General features: G+C 39.3%; 1 protein-coding gene across 4 annotated transcripts in view; it reads left to right on the plus strand.

The window, feature by feature from the left end:
- Positions 1-436: 436 nt before the first annotated feature.
- LOC127641468 (histone-lysine N-methyltransferase, H3 lysine-79 specific-like) overlaps positions 437-19,489 on the plus strand; it is a 39,555-nt gene continuing 20,502 nt past the window's right edge. For 3 of the 4 annotated variants that reach the window (XM_052124497.1, XM_052124494.1, XM_052124496.1), the window contains exons 1-14: positions 437-737; positions 11,793-11,836; positions 11,944-12,018; positions 12,302-12,365; positions 12,644-12,872; positions 13,028-13,122; positions 13,274-13,336; positions 13,430-13,485; positions 15,262-15,341; positions 15,660-15,728; positions 16,077-16,183; positions 17,970-18,011; positions 18,113-18,205; positions 19,380-19,489. The exon at positions 19,380-19,489 is cut by the window's right edge and continues 128 nt beyond it. In XM_052124497.1, coding sequence (XP_051980457.1) covers positions 657-737; positions 11,793-11,836; positions 11,944-12,018; positions 12,302-12,365; positions 12,644-12,872; positions 13,028-13,122; positions 13,274-13,336; positions 13,430-13,485; positions 15,262-15,341; positions 15,660-15,728; positions 16,077-16,183; positions 17,970-18,011; positions 18,113-18,205; positions 19,380-19,489 — 1,208 coding nt within the window. In that variant the 5' untranslated portion in view covers positions 437-656. The remainder of the gene's footprint in view (positions 738-11,792; positions 11,837-11,943; positions 12,019-12,301; positions 12,366-12,643; positions 12,873-13,027; positions 13,123-13,273; positions 13,337-13,429; positions 13,486-15,261; positions 15,342-15,659; positions 15,729-16,076; positions 16,184-17,969; positions 18,012-18,112; positions 18,206-19,379) is intronic. The other variant, XM_052124495.1, reaches the window with a different exon arrangement.

Consider the following 19,489-nt stretch of genomic DNA (forward strand, 5'->3'; position numbering starts at 1 on the left):
ACATTTGGAAGACGTATTTTTAATGTTGTTTGCTCATGTGCAGTATGTCAATAAGACATTCCGCAGGTGACGTTGAGACATTTTTGATTTAGCATGTTTGTAAATCTGATCTTTTTAAGATGTTTAGCAGATGTTAATTCGATTGTGATGCTTTCCAGATGAAAAGATCTAAAACCAACCTCTCGGAGATGTATGTGTGCTGATGGGCCTATGACGTTGCAGTCACATTGACAATTAGTAAATCATGAAATTACCAACAACAAAAGTATGAATCAATTACGTAACTGGTATGTCGTGTGTTAGCAGGTCTTTAGAAGAAAATGATAAAATTTTAAGGAATAAATGTTAAAACGGCTTGCCATAAAACAGTTTGCCATACACACACACACACTCAAGCACGATTTTTTTTTTTCCTCATTTCGAGCCGGTCAAGATGGCGGCGGTACTGCCGAAGCGGAGCAGCCGCTCGGCTTAATCGATCATTTTCACTAAATCACCAGGACAGATCGGATCGAAATCGACCAAATATTAACGATCCTACATAACCTTTGTTAAGATATCATCCGTGATATCCTATCGCATTACATTAGGTTATTTTCACGGAAAATGCTCCTGCCCTAGTTTACGTGTCTCGTCCATTAGCTGTACTGGTGAGAATGGGAGACAAGCAGGAGTTAAAGCTGAAGTCGCCGGTCGGAGCCGAAGCTGCAGGCTACCCGTGGCCCTTACCAGTATATGTAAGTACTATATTTATATATTCAATCTAAACCGAAAACAGCTATGGGATTCCATGCTATTATACGAAGTGTGTCAGGAGGGTAGGGAACAACGTGTATCCAAAGGGCACATATTGTAAAGACTTTAATTATTGCAGCTTTGAGATTTCTAGTATTTAGATTCACTAAAAATGACCATATGAGACCGACGGTACAACTGAAAGTTCAGTATATTCTTCTGCATATGTATTGTCAAAGAGGTGATTGTACATGAAATAAACATCTAATTAATTACAGACCTAAAATATCACAGTCGGATTTGTTGTAAAAGACAAACGCCTTTAGACACTGGGCCGTTTCACCGATGCTGAAAAATCCCATCAATATTTGAATAGCAGGAAATACAAACAGTGCTGCCGTTTGTAGCCCGCTGAACCAGTTGGCTATCTCACACAGGCTGTGTATCAAAACACAGCGAGTTCCCTATCTAGACAGCATTTTGGGGTTCTATATGGGCGTTCGATTCGAATTTGAAAAATTCGTATCGAACGTTCCAACGCGTCCATGAGGCCCATACTAAAATTTGAACCTACCAACGATGCTCTGAAGTGTTGTCTTGGTAGGCAGCGCACTAGGTTTTTAGACACATCTAAACCCTTACCAACCTAAACCTACCACAGCCGTGTGTAATTGTCTAATACTTTTTCGTTTAGCTTGAAACCCCATAGCTCTTTGAATAAACATGTAATTTAAGCACACATGAAGCCAAAAAACAATTTCAGTTAATGACTCCATTTTCAACGAATGTTTACTAATACTGAAACTCATGATAGCCGTCAAGCTAATAGCTATATAGCAAGGCTGGCTAACTTTATCTCTTTTTTTTTTTTTTTATACCAACAGCAACGTTCAACAAACTTTAGATTACTAAACAGTTTATATGGGTGCCAGAAGTGTCCATAAACAACAGTTATGGATATATTAGGTGTACATAAGATTTGTGTACGCTAAATATCGTGTGGAGGGTGTTAAACAAAAGGCGAGCAGTGAACTCAGAAGATAGGACAGTATCTCTTGTCTTTTATTGACAGCCAGCTCTCATATCTGTCCCATAACTGTTATTTGGCCTTATTTTTTTTTACTGTGCAGATGTTTCCCTTACATTATTTGTAAGGCTTATTGCAGTCTAGTTGGGTGCACAGAGTACATGTTAGAACATTATTTAATTTGTAGTATTGAAGACCGTTTTGTGTTCTGTTGGCTCGAAACTGTGGTTGCTCATTTGGCAGCCCTTGCAGTGGAAGGGTGCTGTGTTTTGGTTGCCATCTGCATTCATTTTGAGAGGGGACAAAATGTAAACCTAACCCATATGGCTTGAAATCTCTTGTAAAATAACATGGGGCTGGCACTAACTGGCATTCTAGTCGTTACTTGTAAATCAAGGGGGTTGAAAAACCTGCTGGACTTGAGGATTGGCTTTTTTTTTAAATGGAGCATTGTGACATATTTACATTATTTTGTGGTGTTTAAGGGGAGTGTCTTTATCATACTAAAGGTTTGGGCAACTGATAACTGAACAAACCCATAACTTACATAAGCACTCTGACTTATGATTTTCCACCCAGTGGACGATAAAATGAGCGAATCAATCCCATAGACTTTGACGGAGGTACCAGAGACTGATCCGGGGACCATAATATCAGAAATTAGGTGTGGGCTCTTCTGATTTGGTCCAGTAAGCAACCATCTAGAATACCCTAGCAACTGCATAGCAATGCGTTAGTAACTGGTGGCAGTTAGATTTTCCTAGGCATTTACATTGTCTTATGTAAATATATATATATTTTCAACCCAGTTTGGAATGCCCAATTCCCATTGCACTCTTAAGTCATCATGGTGGCATAGTGACTCCCCTCAATCCAGATGGCAGAGGACGAATCTCAGTTGCCTCCATGTCTGAGACCGTCAATCTGCACATTTGGAGGCTTCACGGTATTCTCAGTGGCATCCACACATAACTACGCATGTGCTCCTCCGAGAGCGAACCACTAATCACGACCAAGAGGAGGTTACCCCATGTAAGTTATTTTTCCCTGCTCTGTTGATTGAGATTTCAGCATATTATCAAAACACTTGAGCCGCGACATCCCAGACCTTTATTGTATCCATTTTAATAGCAAGTTTCCTTCTATAGTGACGTACAGATTACTAATGTTGAATATGTTGAGTTGTGTTTGAAATGCACATGTTGATGCATGTAGTGTAATAGTGTGTAGTTATTACGTTTTTTTCGGTTAAGGACCCTAGTGAAAATTAATCATGGTTTTTCTATAGTGATATTGTAGTAACTATGACTGTAATAACCATGAATGCTGTCACCATGGTTTTCTTGAAGAAATCATGGTTTTGATACAGTTAACTATGTTTTTACAAAAGTACTGTAGTATTAATATAGTAACCATGATATTGCTGTTGTAACCATGATAGTAACCATGTTTGGTTAGTATGATTTCACTACATATACCAGGGCCTGAAATTCGTTTCGGGATTGTGGGTATAGCTCAGAATTGTAATCATTCCACAAGTTCCACATTCATAATCGCGGAAAATTCCAACACACTAGGGCTGGGCGATATGGCCTAAAAATAAAATCTCCGATTTTATTTTTTTAATTCGATTTACGATTTTTTCCGATTTTCCCATCTACTTATTAAGGAAATCAATACGACAAACGGCAGACAACTTAAAGCAAATTTTGCTTTTATTTAATCAAAAGCAAGACAAATGTAACCCCCATTTCTGGGATGAAGTTTCTTGGGAACAAACTTCCCACTCTCACCGGTAGCCATGTTGTAAGCTTGCTGTATGCTGTTGCCGTTTAGGTGTGTGCTATGATGTTGTTGTTGTCAAGCTTGCCATACTGCTATGTGAAACTAACGCTCACGGATGCTCGGGGAGCCAAAAATGCGCCATTACACAAAAACTTCGATTTACTTATTTTTTAAATCGCCGCAACAAAAAATTCGAATTAATTCATTGAATCGATTTTTCGCCCAGGCCTACAGCACACCTTTTTTCACATTACAGAGCAGCTGCAAATTATTAAACCAATAGATACAGATGATCAAATCAATAAACTTGTATTTGTATCAAACTCTAACTCCAGAAGATGCTTGAGTAAATACTGTTTCTCTCCCTCTCTCTCTCTCGTGCACCTGTTAGCAGCGTGTTTGAGCACCAGTTGAATTTGGTTTGAGTGCATGCAGTGAGGGAGCATTTTATCGCATAATTGCTGATCTTAAAATGTTACAGATGTATAAGCTTTTCTAAACATGTTAATTCGACATGCAAATGGCATTATACTGCATGTCCGTTAGCGAGCAATGCAATAAAACGCACTCCTATTGATGATTAACAAAACTGTTAACATTGCAAGCACGTGACGTTGGAGCGATCTATAGTTTTGATGCCTTTCATATATTGGCACTCCAACATTAGTCATAATGCAGCACATTTGACAAGAAAGGCAAAAATTCCAAAAATGCTTTGAGTATCAGCTGCATGGTGAAGAGAGACTCTTAAACACCTGTTACATCTCTCATCTCCATCTCTCCATCCAGAGTCTGAAATGAATGGGGGCTCTGGGTAAAAATGCCTCCTAAATTAAAAATATGGGGGCAATAAATGCCTCCAAAGAGTTCTTGTTGTTTTATTAATAACATCTGATTGCCTATAGGTCTACTTTCGAATTCATTCATCATGATCTTCATTGGAATTTTCGCTGAACTTTATTTGTTTCGTGCAGATGTTGCAAAGTCAGTGGCGGATGCTCGCACCATAAACGCACACAAATGGGCATTCACTTCTCGTGCTCCGCAGCAGTTTGGTGTCCTGCTCAAGCGCTAAATAATGTGACTGTTCAGCCCTTTTGTTAAAATATACTGTCCTAGTAAGTAACACTGTCACTCCCTGTGCTTTAGCCTACTTACCTGCACATCGGTTCATCCCTCATTTTCAGAAATTAATTTCAGGCCCTGACTACCATGATTAAACTATGGTTACTGTAAAACAATGATATTTTTATTCAAATAGAGTATTCTTACTTTGGATTTGGCAGTAATATACTGTATTTATTTCTGAACATGGCAAATACCAAACTATACCGAAATAGTGACCCTAAATATGTGATACAAACCAAACCATGAGAAATTTGAACCGTTACACCCCTATTATTCGTGTGATTATCTAATTAGCCAATCGTTGTGCAGCAGTTCAATGAATAATCATGCAGATACGGGTCAGGAGCTTCAGTTCTGATCAACCATCAGAATGCCCCACCTACTGGGAGCCATATTTATGCCTTCTGCAAAGCCTGCCATTGGGTAAACAGAATTAAAGAGTGCCCACATTGGCAAGCTGTAAACATGACTTTCAAGTTTTTGTTTAGGGAGGGGTGGCTACTATAAGGATTCTGGGTGGTGGTTGTCCATATATTGTGCACTATATTTGGACCTCCCTTTTCGCTTTACTTTAAAAATAAAAAGGTTAGTTCACCCAAAAATGAAAATTCATCATTTAATCGCCCTCGTGTTATGTTTCTTGCTACACTTGTGACCACCTCTTACCATCAGGAAATTCTCCTGTACTTTTAAATATTTCGTACACTCAGTGATTGTATATTTTGCAAAGATAAAATCCTCCATTCATTTGAATTTTATTGCTTTTCAGAGACTCAGGCGAGTGATTTAAAAAAAAAAAAAATAAATAAAAAAAATAGATGTCACTCCAGCTGTCTCTTTAGCTGTTGACGTCTCCATGTCCACTAGTGTGCCATTTTGCATTCGCGGCTTCACGTAGTACACTGAACAAAAGCACCCTACTCACCTGGGGTGGGAGAACAGAGAGGTTTTTTATCGAACTGTGAGCTTTAGTGTTTTCTTTCTTCCCTGAAGTACTTTGCTGTAACCTACGTACTCCGATGCTCAATACACACACATTTACATCTTGTTTCATACACTTTAAAGCTACTCTGTGTGCGTGCATATCTGGAGACTTAGATCATCTATAAGTGCTTCCATATGATGCAATGCCAAAAGCTTACTTGGCTTTAGTTTTTTTTAACTATGTAATTCAAAATGTTCTGTGTCGAACCTTAACTAGATTGTTCCATTTTCTCAAAATGTGAGTGGTGCTTGCTTGTTCAGAACTCGCCACCACTATGCTTTTGATTAAATATTGAAATGTTTTCAAATAATAATACGATTTGGTATTTAATCATTGTTTATGCACCAAATCTTTATTTTATTATTTTCTGGTTATTTAAGTTTAGTTGCACAAACTGCATTTAATGGGTGCTTTCACAATACAAGTTTTGGGGCATTCACTGGTTCCTTTGACGTCAAAGTTGAGTTTGTTTTGTTGATATGCTGTTTTCCAAACTCTGATGCGCAACCGTGAACAGGAAACATGTTCGCTTGAAGGGGTGTTCTGTGTGCGGTACGGTTCATGTAAACTCCGGTACTGTTTGCTGCTGATATGAATGCAATCGTCTAGGGCTGGGTATCGCTAGACACCTTGCAATATGCATTCCAATACACATCACGATTAGCTTGCATAGCATATAAAAAATTATTCTACTGGGGACCTTCTAACTTGGTAAATTAACATAATATAAATTTTCGAAATTTTATTTAATCATTAGCTTTTCATCATTTTGGTTTCATTTTTACATTTTGAAAATATACAAATTCGATGTATTCCATCAATAAAAATGATGTCTTAAAATTGCATATATTATTGCATATGTTTATTGTTTACTTGTGTTAGAACTGTACTGTCTCTAACACCAGCGGCAGGGATGGAAGTGGCAGATGTTTCTGTCAAATGGCTTCTTTATGTGTGATTAACATTAAATGTTTGTTGTTGTTTTTGATCAACAACTGATAATTCATAACAAATGGACTTTATGGATCTCGGAAAGATCTCCGTGCTAAACTTCGCTAATATACAACTCAATTACTGGTAAGTGAAATCTTAAAAATTACCAGCTAGTGGCTAATCGCAGACATTTTGTCACATATGCGAGTGATTTATTCGCATTGTAGTGGGTTGTGCATTGAATAAAAGAACGAAAAATAGAATTGGCATCGGGATCATTCCAAAAATATCGTGGAAAATCAATTTTCTAGTTCCAAACGGATAAGCGAGGCCCAGCACAACTGCGATGGAAAAGGGCTTAGCTTCAGTCTCTTTCTCCCCACATAGAAGCATCTCTGACTGCACTGAGGAACGGCACTGAGTTTTAACTTTTTTTTAGATACCTTTAGACAAAATGCTAGTCATGATAAGGAAAAATGGTAGAGTATAAATATCGATACATGGATTTATCGTATCAGTACAATATTGTGAGAGTTTCGCGATACAAAGCAATATTTGCTTGTATTGACAGCCCTTCAGTCGTCCTAAATCGTGGAAGTGAACTGGTATTGACGACTAATAATTTACGTCTTTGGATGCTCCGGGGCGCAGCTATTATGTTAAAATATTTTTTTTCATACCTCAGATTTTAAAAACTGTCTGCTGATAAATTGGTTATAAACGCTCTTTAGCTATTGGTGTTGGCAAAATCCATTATCGGTCGACTATTGCTTGTTGCTCTCTGGATGATGGGGTGTAAAAATGTTAGTCTGATTGCTTTGGAAAGTATTGGCACATCTCTTCACAAACCATGCAATTTCAGGTATCATGTCCGTAGTATGATCATGATAATTGTGATGCTTGCCTTCGTAAATGCCACAAGCAGGGATTTGGTGTTTCCCCAACCCTTCACTTTGGTTGAGACACTCCTCTCAGCCTGAACGTTTTACAGAATTGTTTTGAACAAAACTGACATGATTAAACATGATAATGCTCATGTAATATATTTAAGGTGTAACATTTCGTTATCCCAGCCAAAAAGAATGATAAATTCTTCCCTAAAAAAATCAAATCAAATCAAATCACTTTATTGTCACACTACCATGTACACAAGTGCAACAGTAGGTGAAATTCTTGTGTGCAGTTCCGAGCAACATAGCAGTCATGACAGTGACGAGACATATACCAATTACAATAAACAACATACTTACACAAAACAATTTACATATCAAATGTACACATACTTACACAAAACAATTTACAAATCAGATGTACACATACTTACACAACACAATAATTATATACAATGCAGAATATAGAACAGAATATACAATACAATACAATAAGTGGGAGTATATGAAATATATATGTGTATATATATATATATAGCAGTTGTATTGAGGAGAATATGTTGACAGTCCAGTGTGAGATTATAGATTAATAAAGTGCAGTGCTAATTATTGATCCTGATAGATCAAGAGTTCAACAGTCTGATTGCTTGGGGGAAAAAGCTATCATGTAGTCGGCTGGTGCGGGTCCTGATGCTGCGATACCGCCTGCCTGATGGTAGCAGTGAGAACAGCCCATGACTTGGGTGACTGGAGTCTCTGATGATCCTCCGAGCTTTTTTCACACACCGCCTGGTGTATATGTCCTGGAGGGAGGGAAGCTCACCTCCGATGATGTTCCTGGCAGTTCGCACCACCCTTTGCAGGGCTTTGCAGTTGTGCGCGGTGCTATTGCCGTACCAGGCGGTGATGCAGCCAGTCAGGATGCTCTCTACAGTGCTGGTGTAGAACCGTGTGAGGATGTGGTGGTTCATTCCAAACTTCCTCAGCCGTCTCAGGAAGAAGAGGCGCTGGTGAGCCTTCTTCACAACGGCCTCAGTGTGGACGGACCATGTGAGTTCCTCAGTAATGTGGACACCGAGGAACTTGAAGCTGCTGACTCTCTCCACCGGTGCTCCATTGATGGTGATGGGGCTGTGTTCTCCGTCTTTCTTCCTGAAGTCCACAACAAGCTCCTTGGTTTTACTGACGTTGAGGGAGAGGTTGTGCTCCTGACACCAGCGTGTCAGAGTGTGCACCTCCTCTCTGTAGGCTCTTTCATCATTGTCAGTGATCAGACCTACCACCGTCGTATCGTCAGCAAACTTAATGATGGCATTGGAGCTATGTGTTGCCACACAGTCATGTGTGTACAGGGAATACAGGAGTGGGCTGAGAACACAGCCCTGCGGGGCTCCAGTGTTGAGGGTCAGTGATGAGGAGGTGTTGCTGCCCATTCTAACCACCTGACGTCTGCCTGACAGGAAATCCAGGATCCAGCTGCACAGCGAGCTGTTTAAGCCCAGAGCCCGGAGTTTCTCATCAAGCTTGGAGGGCACTATGGTGTTGAATGCTGAGCTGTAGTCTACAAACAGCATTCTCACATATGTGTTCCTTTTTTCCAGGTGGGAGAGAGCAGTGTGTATTGTAGATGCAATGGCATCATCAGTGGAGCGGTTGTTGCGGTAGGCAAACTGCAATGGGTCCAAAGAGGGGGGCAGAACAGAGCAGATGTGATCTCTGATTAACCTCTCGAAGCATTTGCTGATGATGGGGGTCAGAGCAACAGGACGCCAGTCATTTAAGCATGTGATTATAGCTTGCTTCGGTACAGGCACAATGGTTGATGTTTTGAAGCATGTGGGGACTACAGACAGGGAGAGGGACAGATTGAAAATGTCCGTAAAAACACCAGCCAGTTGATTCGCGCACGCTCTGATGACGCGGCCCGGAATGCCGTCCCTACTATTTGTATGCCGTCCCTACTATTTGTATACGGGGGTTATACTGTGAGGTAATCTCCACGATGAAATGATAAATGTTTACGAGGCGTGATTTCCTCCCCTCACAGTTGAGTAAAGGGTCCACTTTCGTATTTGAGTCTGTTCAACCACCAAGAGTACTTGTGACAAAGCGCAAGCCGATGACGCTGATATTTTGTGCTCTCTCTCTCTGTCTGTCTTCCTCACCTCCTTTGCCAGTGTGATATTTTTAGCTGTCAAGCTGGTGTTGCTGTGTGCCGTGTGTGCACAAGACCGCCGGAACACCCCTTCGTTTCTTACGTACTCACACATTCTCCCTTCCATTCAGCACGATGTTCTGTCTGCCTGTGCACATACACACACTTTACCATCTGTCTTAGCAGTACTGGTGTTTTCATTTAACACCATATTAAAATAATGCAAGCCAGTCATGTTCTGGCAGGATAGTTCACCCAAAAATAACAATTCTGTCATCATTTACTCGCCCTCTTGATATTCCTAACACGTATTATTTACAAGAGGGGTGAATAAGGAATGACATTAATTTCATTTATGCTGAACTTTCACTTTAATTCCACTTGTTTGAGCTCACGCTATAGGTGCATTATTTCTCAGTGCCGTTACACTTGCTTCAGAGCAGTAGTGATGGGCGGAAGAGCACAAGACCCGCCATACACACAGCTGAGCGGGAAAACTGCTCTATGCTGGATGAGGAGGAGCCTGGCGAGGCAGAATTGCACAGCAGCGGCACACTCCGGCAGGCACAGTTCTTCTCGGTACTCTGCTGATGAAAAGTGGGTCACTGGGTCAGGCAGCGACATAGCTCAAGTGTCTCTGTTACAGCAGTACTGAGCAAGTTCGTCAGGGTCAGGTCTGCAGGTCTGACATGATGCAGGCTTTATTAGACCTCTGGGGCCTTAAAGAGCCACAATTATGCATTTAAAGTGTGGCACAGTTAATGCAAAATCACATGAATTTTGATCACCCTGAAGAGGTTTTATTGTGTGACGATGACCATCATACTGTCAAATTCCACTTCCACTTATTACATGGCCATTGAACAAAAAAAATTATTGGACATTGGAAATATTGGTTGAGTGTTCTGTAGGAACTTGGTTGTCTGGGACAATGTTCAATTATATAGACTAGTGGTCATTATATGAAGATATTTGACCACAAAATGCTACAATTGAACTGTAAGAATCAAGGATTGCAGAGAGCCATGTAAAAAGCCTGAGCACCTATGGTGCATTCATAGACTGAAGCATAAGGGTACCATGACTATAGTACAAGTGCTTATGGTGACATTATGGACTTATCCAGGCATGTGTGAGGAATTAACTTGCTCACCTTCTTGAAGGCATGCTAGCAGCTGTGTGTGCGGGAATGTGTGACCGTTATATTGTGTGACCCTGCTCAAACTGGAAAGGTCAAATTTGTGTTGTTGTTGTGCAGACTACTTTTTAAATGGATAACTGCCCTTACAGAAAATCTATAGTTCTTGCAAATGTGCCTCAAATTTGCAACTCATTATTTTTCACATGCAAATGAGCTTTTGATTCACCGCAAATGTTTGCCAGAAGTTTGCAGCTCTTGACCGGCAGTGTTGAACCCCCTGCAAACCTTTGGCAACAATGGACAATTTACCAGAAGTTTGCTGCAAAGCTCATTTGCATGTGAATATGATCAGTGGCGAGTTTGCGGCAAATTTGCCATGAACTAAATTTTTTTAAGGGTGATTTATCTTTATAAACAGCATAAAAACAAATAACAATATCCTTTGATGAATACATAAAAGAAGTAACCAGCCAGTTGGATTGTAACTCTTTTAGGAATAGCAACATAATGCATTTACATTGTAATGTAAGAACACCCTTACCAAAATCGGGAGTTTGTGTCAAGTTTGTCACACATTCGCCACTGATAATACAAATTCGCCACTGATTATTTTGACATGCAAATGAGCTTTGCTGCAAATTGTCCATTGTTGCCAAAGGTTTGCTGCAGGTTTATCACTACTGGTGAAGAGCTGCAAACTTCTGGCAAACATTTGCGGTGAATCTCAAGCCCATGGCAAATTTGTGGCAAATGCTGTTTTATATACATATGTGATAATTTAATAATTTCCAAATTTAGATTTTGGAACTGATGCAAGTGGGATGAGGTTAGCAGTAAATGCTGATAATCTCAAATTAACCAAATATTATCCAGTTCATTTCTCTGGCCGATATAGCGTTCTAATACTGCAATATAAAGTTTCATGGCTGGTTTATATTTGTGATTCACTGCCCATTTGCAGTTGTGCCGAAGTAATTTTGAACCCTACTTCTAACATCTTTCTTTCTTCTCAGGATAAACACCATGATGCTGCACATGAAATAATTGAAACCATTCGGTAAGTCTTTTGTTTTTTCTCTTAGTTTTGATTGCTCTGTCAGTTTTTATGTGGATAAGGTCTGTATTGTAATTGAGAAACTAAACTGGGTTCCTCTCTTTGTTCAGCTGGGTATGTGAGGAGATCCCAGATCTTAAGCTGGCCATGGAGAACTATGTACTTATCGACTACAACACCAAGAGGTAAAAACTATAATTTCCACAAAACAGATGAATAAGACAACAAATGGTGAGGTTTATGCTTTTTGTATTTTGCCTATTATTATAAATATATACTATAAAATAAATGCATATTTACACACAGATTTTTCATGTATAATAGTATATCTAGTGATGTTAATGTTGTCCATGAAAGATTTATTGCTTGCAATACAAATAGAAATTGCTTTAATGCTTGCTTTAATTTTCTGTCTTGTATTTGAGAAGACAATGAAAGATTGTTAATTTATTTTGTGTTTTCTTGTAGCTTTGAGAGTATGCAGAGACTGTGTGACAAGTACAACAGAGCCATTGACAGCATTCACCAACTGGTATGTCAAGTCGTACTAAATATTTATAGTCTTAACAGCTGACCAACATTTGTCTTTTATTTCAAAGAGCTATTCTATTGGGTTTATATATAGTTACTTGGTAGAGTAACTTTTGCACTATTACCGTCAATAAATTAAACCGGGTAGATGTCATTTGTTTCCTTTCATGAGTTTTTTTGTTTTGTTTTAGTATGTCTGTGGTACTATATTTGTCAGCATAGTTGTTTGAAATATACTGATGCCAAGTATAACTTTGTTCATTTTTGTGTGTGTTGCAGTGGAAAGGGACCACCCAACCCATGAAACTCAACAAGCGTCCATCCAATGGCCTGCTGCGACACATCCTACAGCAGGTTTACAATCACTCTGTCACTGATCCCGAGAAACTCAACAATTATGAGCCCTTCTCTCCTGAAGTGTATGGAGAGACATCATTCGACCTGGTGGCCCAGATCATTGATGAAATGGAGATGATGGATGAAGACACCTTTGTGGATCTGGGCAGTGGTCAGTAACTGCGCTCCGAAAATTGTTGATAAAAGACATAAGCCATTTGCTGCAGATTAGTTTGTCACCATTTCGTCTTGTTTTAGGGTGGATCATTATTTCAGTTATCAACCATTTGACTGCGCATCATGTTTGTTGTCTTTACAAATGTGTAGGTGTTGGACAGGTAGTCCTGCAGGTCGCCGCAGCCACCAACTGTAAACACTACTACGGCATCGAGAAAGCAGACACTCCAGCAACCTATGCAGAGGTACAAGCATCCTGTCCAGACCACTGTACCATTGGCTGAGCAATTCCTTTAAAAGCTACCCGAGCGCTCTTAATACACGGCAACCTCTTTACTAAAATGGACAGCAGATTTTGGAGTTGCAGTGTTTACGTCTGAATTTTTATGTTTTCAGTCAATGGACAAAGAGTTTAAGAGGTGGATGAAGTGGTATGGAAAAAAACACAGCGAGTACACGGTAAGTGTTTATAGTAGCATATTGTGAACTGTGTGAGTGAAGGGATGTGTTTTGGTCTGTATATGCTAATATGATTTATGTCTTATTTGACAGCTGGAAAGAGGAGATTTCCTGTCAGAAGAATGGAGAGAACGAATAGCCAACACAAGGTATGATCACAAACAATCATCCGCTCACATTCCCAACAATGGGATCTGAGCACAGTTTATAAACAGGGATGCAAACTCCTCAACTTTCGTTTTGAAACCAAAATTGGTCATTTTAGTGATTTGTGCATATCCGAAGAGTTTTTGGGGGTCGGATTCTAAACCCATGCTTGACTGCCATGTAATTGATTACAGCAGTGGCCAATCATGTTCTTTTCTACCTCAGTCCTACCAAGGCAGCGCATACAGAGTGATTCTGCGTCTGACAGGAATGCAGCTTGAAGGGCTCTGAAGAAGGGGCGTTATTGAATAAATATTTCAAAATTCTCTCATCATTCACTCACCCTCATGCCATCCCTGATGTGTATGACTTTCTTTCTTCTGCTGAACACAAATTACGATTTTTAGTGGAATATTTAGTGGAACTTTGAAGTTCTAAAGACACATAAAGGCATCGGAAAAATAATTCATTTTAATCCAGTGCTTAAATTCATGTCTTGAAGCGATATGATAGGTGTGCTTGAGAAACGGATCAATATTTAAGTCCTTTTTTACTATCAAACTCCACTTGCACATTAGCATTCTTCTTTTGGTTTTGGCGATTCGCATTCTTTGTGCATATCGCCACCTACTGGGCAGGAAGGAGAATTTATCATTGTTGACTTGATTTGGATGAAAAGTTATGTTCAGCAGTTCACAAACTAAAGAAAAATTATAGGTGGTCTTTGTTCTTATAATGCTTAAACACTATAAAGTCTATGGGTAGATTTTAGTCATGAACAACTAAAAATTATTCAAAGACTTAAAGAACATAAGACACTCGATTGTCGACACCTAGAGTGGCATCTCTAGAAGTGGTCAGTAATCTGTAAATGAAACTGAACGAATTTGTGAAATAGAAGTAAGCTACAACAAAACATCCTCTATATTTGCAGCTAATTCTGCACAATTGTGCAGTTAATTTGCTTTAATTGAAACATTAAAATCACTGAAATTGTTGCTTTTAGCTTATTCTTTAAAAATAATATCCTTGAAGAACATGCTCACACGTACAAAAAATCAAAAGGTGCCGCAAACTTGCAGCAGATTTGCCGCTTGTTATTTTTCACATGCAAATTAGCTTTTGATTCGCTGCAAATGTTTGCCAGAAGTTTGCAGCTCTTCGCCGGTAATGGTGAACTTCCGTCGAACCTTTGGCAACAATGGACAATTTGCCGCAAAGCTAATTTTTCCTTTGAAAATTATCTCTGGCAAATTTGCCATGAACTCTCGGTTTTCGTAAGGGCATGGACCAGCAATTGCCTCACCTTTTTCGTCCCTCATGATGAGTTTGCATCCATGTATAAAACTTTAAAGATAATATGAGCATCTTTCAGATGTAACTTCCAACCAAGTTAAATCCTTTTGATCTTGAAGTTAAACAATGAAATTTTGTTATTAGTCAGGATGTTTACATGCACTTTAAAAGTTTTTCAATCTGAAAAAATAAAAACTCAGAAAAAAATGTGACTACGGAGGTAACGCGCAATGTGTACCGCCAAGCAAACAAGGTAGAGAGAATGCTAGGAACGAATATGATGTCAACGGTCAACTCGGCAGATGTTCTTTCTTCAAATATTCATTTATGCATTGCCTTGTAAAGTTGGATTGATGAATACTGTAGCTTGACTTCTCGACAATCCACTGTAGTTTGATTATTACTGCGCATGTAAACGTTCTGACTGTCTTATCTTGTTGAGTGTGCAATGCAGGTCTGTAGTATGTTGTGTTCTTTTGCAGTGTTATTTTTGTGAATAACTTTGCCTTTGGTCCTGAGGTGGACCACCAGCTGAAGGAACGATTTGCCAACATGAAGGAAGGTTTGTTATCACGTGCTCTGACTAGACTTTTGTTTGTTTGTTGATTGAGTAAATGATATCACTTTAATTTCATTGTTGCATGACTAAATCATTTGATGTGGACCGCTGCTTACATTTTCAAAACTATGAAGTTTCTTGCAGTGTAGCTCAAAGGCAGCTGTGTCAACACCTGTCTGTGAAAACCTTTGACCCCTGCATTGACCAATAGGTTCCCTGTCAGAATTAATTTTATTTTTGAGGACAGGATATCTGCTTCATTTTTAGAAGTATGAAGTCCTTGTCAGTCTTGTGGCTCAATTTCAGCCTTGTCTCTTTTAGGTGGAAAAATTGTATCCTCAAAACCTTTTGCACCTCTTAACTTCAGAATAAACAGTCGAAACTTGAGTGGTAAGTTTTAAGCTTGGGTCTTAAAGGGGTAGTTCACCCAAAAAGGAAAATTCTGTCATTTACTCATCCTAATGACTTCTGTGTAAGAAAATAAAATGCAGCATTTAGCAGAATGTTAAAGCAACTTTTTTTCATAAAGTAAACATTTAAATGTGATTATAATCGTTTGATGACATTAAACACGATTGGTTCTCGCACATCTTCGACTGATCTCAACGCTATGGATTTTTAAAAAATTTGAGAGCTTTTTCATTTGTGGGTGAACTATTCATTGAATTCAAGATTCAAATTTGTTTGGTTCATTTTGAATTTGTTATTTTAATGTCTAATGGTTGTTCTTTTTTAAAGATATTGGCACAATAATGAGAGTTGTTGAGCTGTCGCCTTTAAGAGGATCAGTATCATGGACGGGGAAGCCAGTGTCGTACTATCTGCATACAATAGATCGCACCATAGTAAGTACACTTTTATTTGGTGGTGCCAAATAAAATTTGCAGGTGCAAAATTTTATTTGCAGATGCCTACCGGTACATTGAAACAAATTAACTTTACTCAGGCTTTAACGAAACACGGATTGTAACAAAAATAAATAGGCTTTAACGAAACACGGTGTGGCAGCGGGGCGTAGTCAAGCTACCGTCCGGAGAGAAAAGCGGTAAGGGCGCTTACACCTGAGCTAAATTATGTCTAACACCGGTGTCTAATTTCAGTAAGCATGGGGAGAGCGTATAAAAAGGCAGCAGCCACAGAGCTGAGAGAGTGACACACGTCAGTCTAGTGTTGGCGAAATGAAGAATTGAGAAACTTTATAAAATTGATTGTAAACATTGCTGTGGCCATTAAAAGCCTTACCTGGAACGTCAAGTGCCCTGCTGAAAACTGTCACACTGGTGCCCGTGTGACAGTTTTCCCAAGAAGGACACGTGAAGCAGGGCACTTGAAATTAGACACCGGTGTTAGACATAATTTAGCTCAGGTGTAAGCGCCCTTACAGCTTTTCTCTCCCGGAGAGGCGCTTGACCACGCCCCCGCTGCCACACACAGCTTGTAATAAAACATTTGCAGTAAACAGTAGCCTACAAAGAAAGTCATTGGTCACTATCTTCCTCCTCTTGTGCACATGAAACCAATGAAGTCATCTCCTTCGGTGTCGGAGTTGAATAGCCTCAGATTTAGTTGTCTTTTGCTACAATTGCTCACGCTGCTGTTTCCAGCGTCTTATCATCGACTCATTAAGACCAAGCTCCCGTGCAGCAGCCAGATCAATCGCCTTCAACTTGAAAGCAGCATCATATGCGTTTCTCCATGTCTTTGCCATGGTGAGGGTGACTACCTTAAAATTACTACCGTAATCAGAATGATGGGAAGTTTGAGCGCGCTCGATTTAATCTAAACAGTAAACAAAAAAAGTTGTTTTGACCTTAACCCGTTACATATACATATATGCCGCCAAAAAACTGAGCACATCACAATGTTTTGTTTTGTTTTTTTTTTTTTTTTATAAAATTTGAAAGCGGGAAAAATCCATATATTAGCCGCGTCATTGTATAAGCCGCGAGGTTCAAAGCGTGGGAAAAAAGTTGCAGCTTATAGTCCGGAAATTACGGTATGAGAAGCTGTTTCAACTACACTGTCTTTTTTTTTTTCTTTTTTTATTATCCCCTTTTCTCCCAATTTGAAATGGCCAATTCTCACTACATTGTATGTCCTTGTGGTAGTGTGGTTACTCTCCTCAATCCGGGTGGTGGAGGACAAGTCTCCGCTGCCTCCGCTTCTGAGAACGTCATTCCGCACATCTTACCTTGTGGCTCGTTGTGCATGACACCGCGGAGACTCGCACCATGTGGAGAATCATGCTATTCTCCGTGATCCATGCACAACTTACCACCTGCCCCATTGAGAGCTAGAACCACAAATCGCGACCATGAGGAGGTTACCCGGTGCCAATTTGGTTGCCTAAGAGACCTGCTGAGTCACTCAGCACACCCTGGATTTGAACTTGTGACTCCAGGGGTGGTAGTCAGCGTCACTACTCGCTGAGCTACCCAGGCTCCCAAATCTTTTTAAAAAACTTTATGGCTTTATAAAAATAAAAAGTGTGTTAAAATCAAGAAATTCTGAATTCCAAATATATTGTGTAATATTCTATATATTACTCCGCCCTTACACATGCTTGTATTTGGGTTCTAAATCAGTGGCTGAAAGCATTATCTAACCAAAGACTTCATTTTTATTTTGCAGCTTGAAAACTATTTTTCTAGTCTCAAAAATCCTAAACTCAGGGTAAGTTTATGCTAAGTTCTATTTAATTTGTTGTTTATGGGTTCTTTTAAAAGATATCCAGCTAAATCTTTGTACAATGTCTGTGCATGTTGTGGTTAAAGGAAGAGCAGGAGGTGGCCAGAAGACGTCAGCAGAAGGATACTAAGGAGAACAAAAGCAACACCCCCACCCCGACTAAACCCAAGGAGCACAAGGTAGATATGCAGTTGGGCAATGGGGAGTTCTTCAGATGTTCTCTAAATTGAATAGGACATATTTGATCAAAACAATGGGAAAAGAGGGAAGCGTTTCATTATTTTTGTCAGACTTTCTGGTGCAGATGGTGGCTCAGAATTTACACACTTCACCTTAAATGAATGTGTCTGGTCTTTATTGTATATGAAAATTAAAATGTAATAGATTTTCTTCACATATTAAAGGTGCACTCAGTAATATTTTTACGTTTGTTTTGTTTGATACCAAATATCAAATTTCTTGAAATAGATTGTAGATGTCATTAAATTGAGAAGTAGTTAAAGATATCTTAAGGATCTCTTACTAGATAAAATACCAAATACACATCAGCTTTGTATTACTACTAGTAAGCCTGTCATGATTATTAAATAATCATCTGGTTGCAGTTATTTCAACCAACCATGGTTATTGAGGTGACTGCGATTATCATGCACTTCAAATTCCAATCACATTTTAATGCCCAATTAAGGGAGTTTTAAACAAATATATAAATGCCATGAACGGCGCGTTTGTGTGTCATTCAGTTGATCTCCGAACACCACAGGGCCGCACCACGGACCTGAGCAGGTCCTGTCCAGAAGAATGTGTGAAATTGTTCTCAAAAAATATAAACGAACAATGTTAAATGCTGATAGTGAACGCAAAGCACCCCGGTTTACTCACGCAAAAATAGAAACTTGTAGCCTGTGACTGGCCCTCCCCTAACCATCAATTTTAAAAACTATTCTTTCAACACATTATTATATCAGCAAAATCTTAATCTTATATGGTTGACATCTAATTTATATTTATATAATGGTACTGTATATAAACCAATTTTAATGTGATGTAGATGTGGAAAACATGTCTTGAATATTTTATACTTGCATATATCCTACCCTGTTTTACTGATAAGCAATGTTAAACCACGTTTAATGTGTGCCCCTGCCTGATTAAGAGCCTGTGATACATGATTTATTTTCAGATTGTGTAGGTTTGTTTTATGTGGAAACGGTATTCATTTTAGAAAAGGTCTGAAAAAGTCTTAAATTTGAACCCTGACCAAGGCTGCACAGGCCTGGAAAAATTATAAAGTCCAATTCTGATTGATCGTAAATATATTCAAATTCCTCACTTTCATTGTACTATGTGCAGCAGCCACAGCACGAATCAGGTGGTGAAGAGGCGCACTCCAATTCAATCACGCCCGTAAAGCCACCGCCCAAACCCCGCCGTGCTAAACTGCTGGCAAGGGGCCGCAAGAT

This window comes from Xyrauchen texanus, chromosome 50 (assembly GCF_025860055.1).
Source record: "Xyrauchen texanus isolate HMW12.3.18 chromosome 50, RBS_HiC_50CHRs, whole genome shotgun sequence".
Lineage (NCBI taxonomy): Eukaryota > Metazoa > Chordata > Actinopteri > Cypriniformes > Catostomidae > Xyrauchen > Xyrauchen texanus.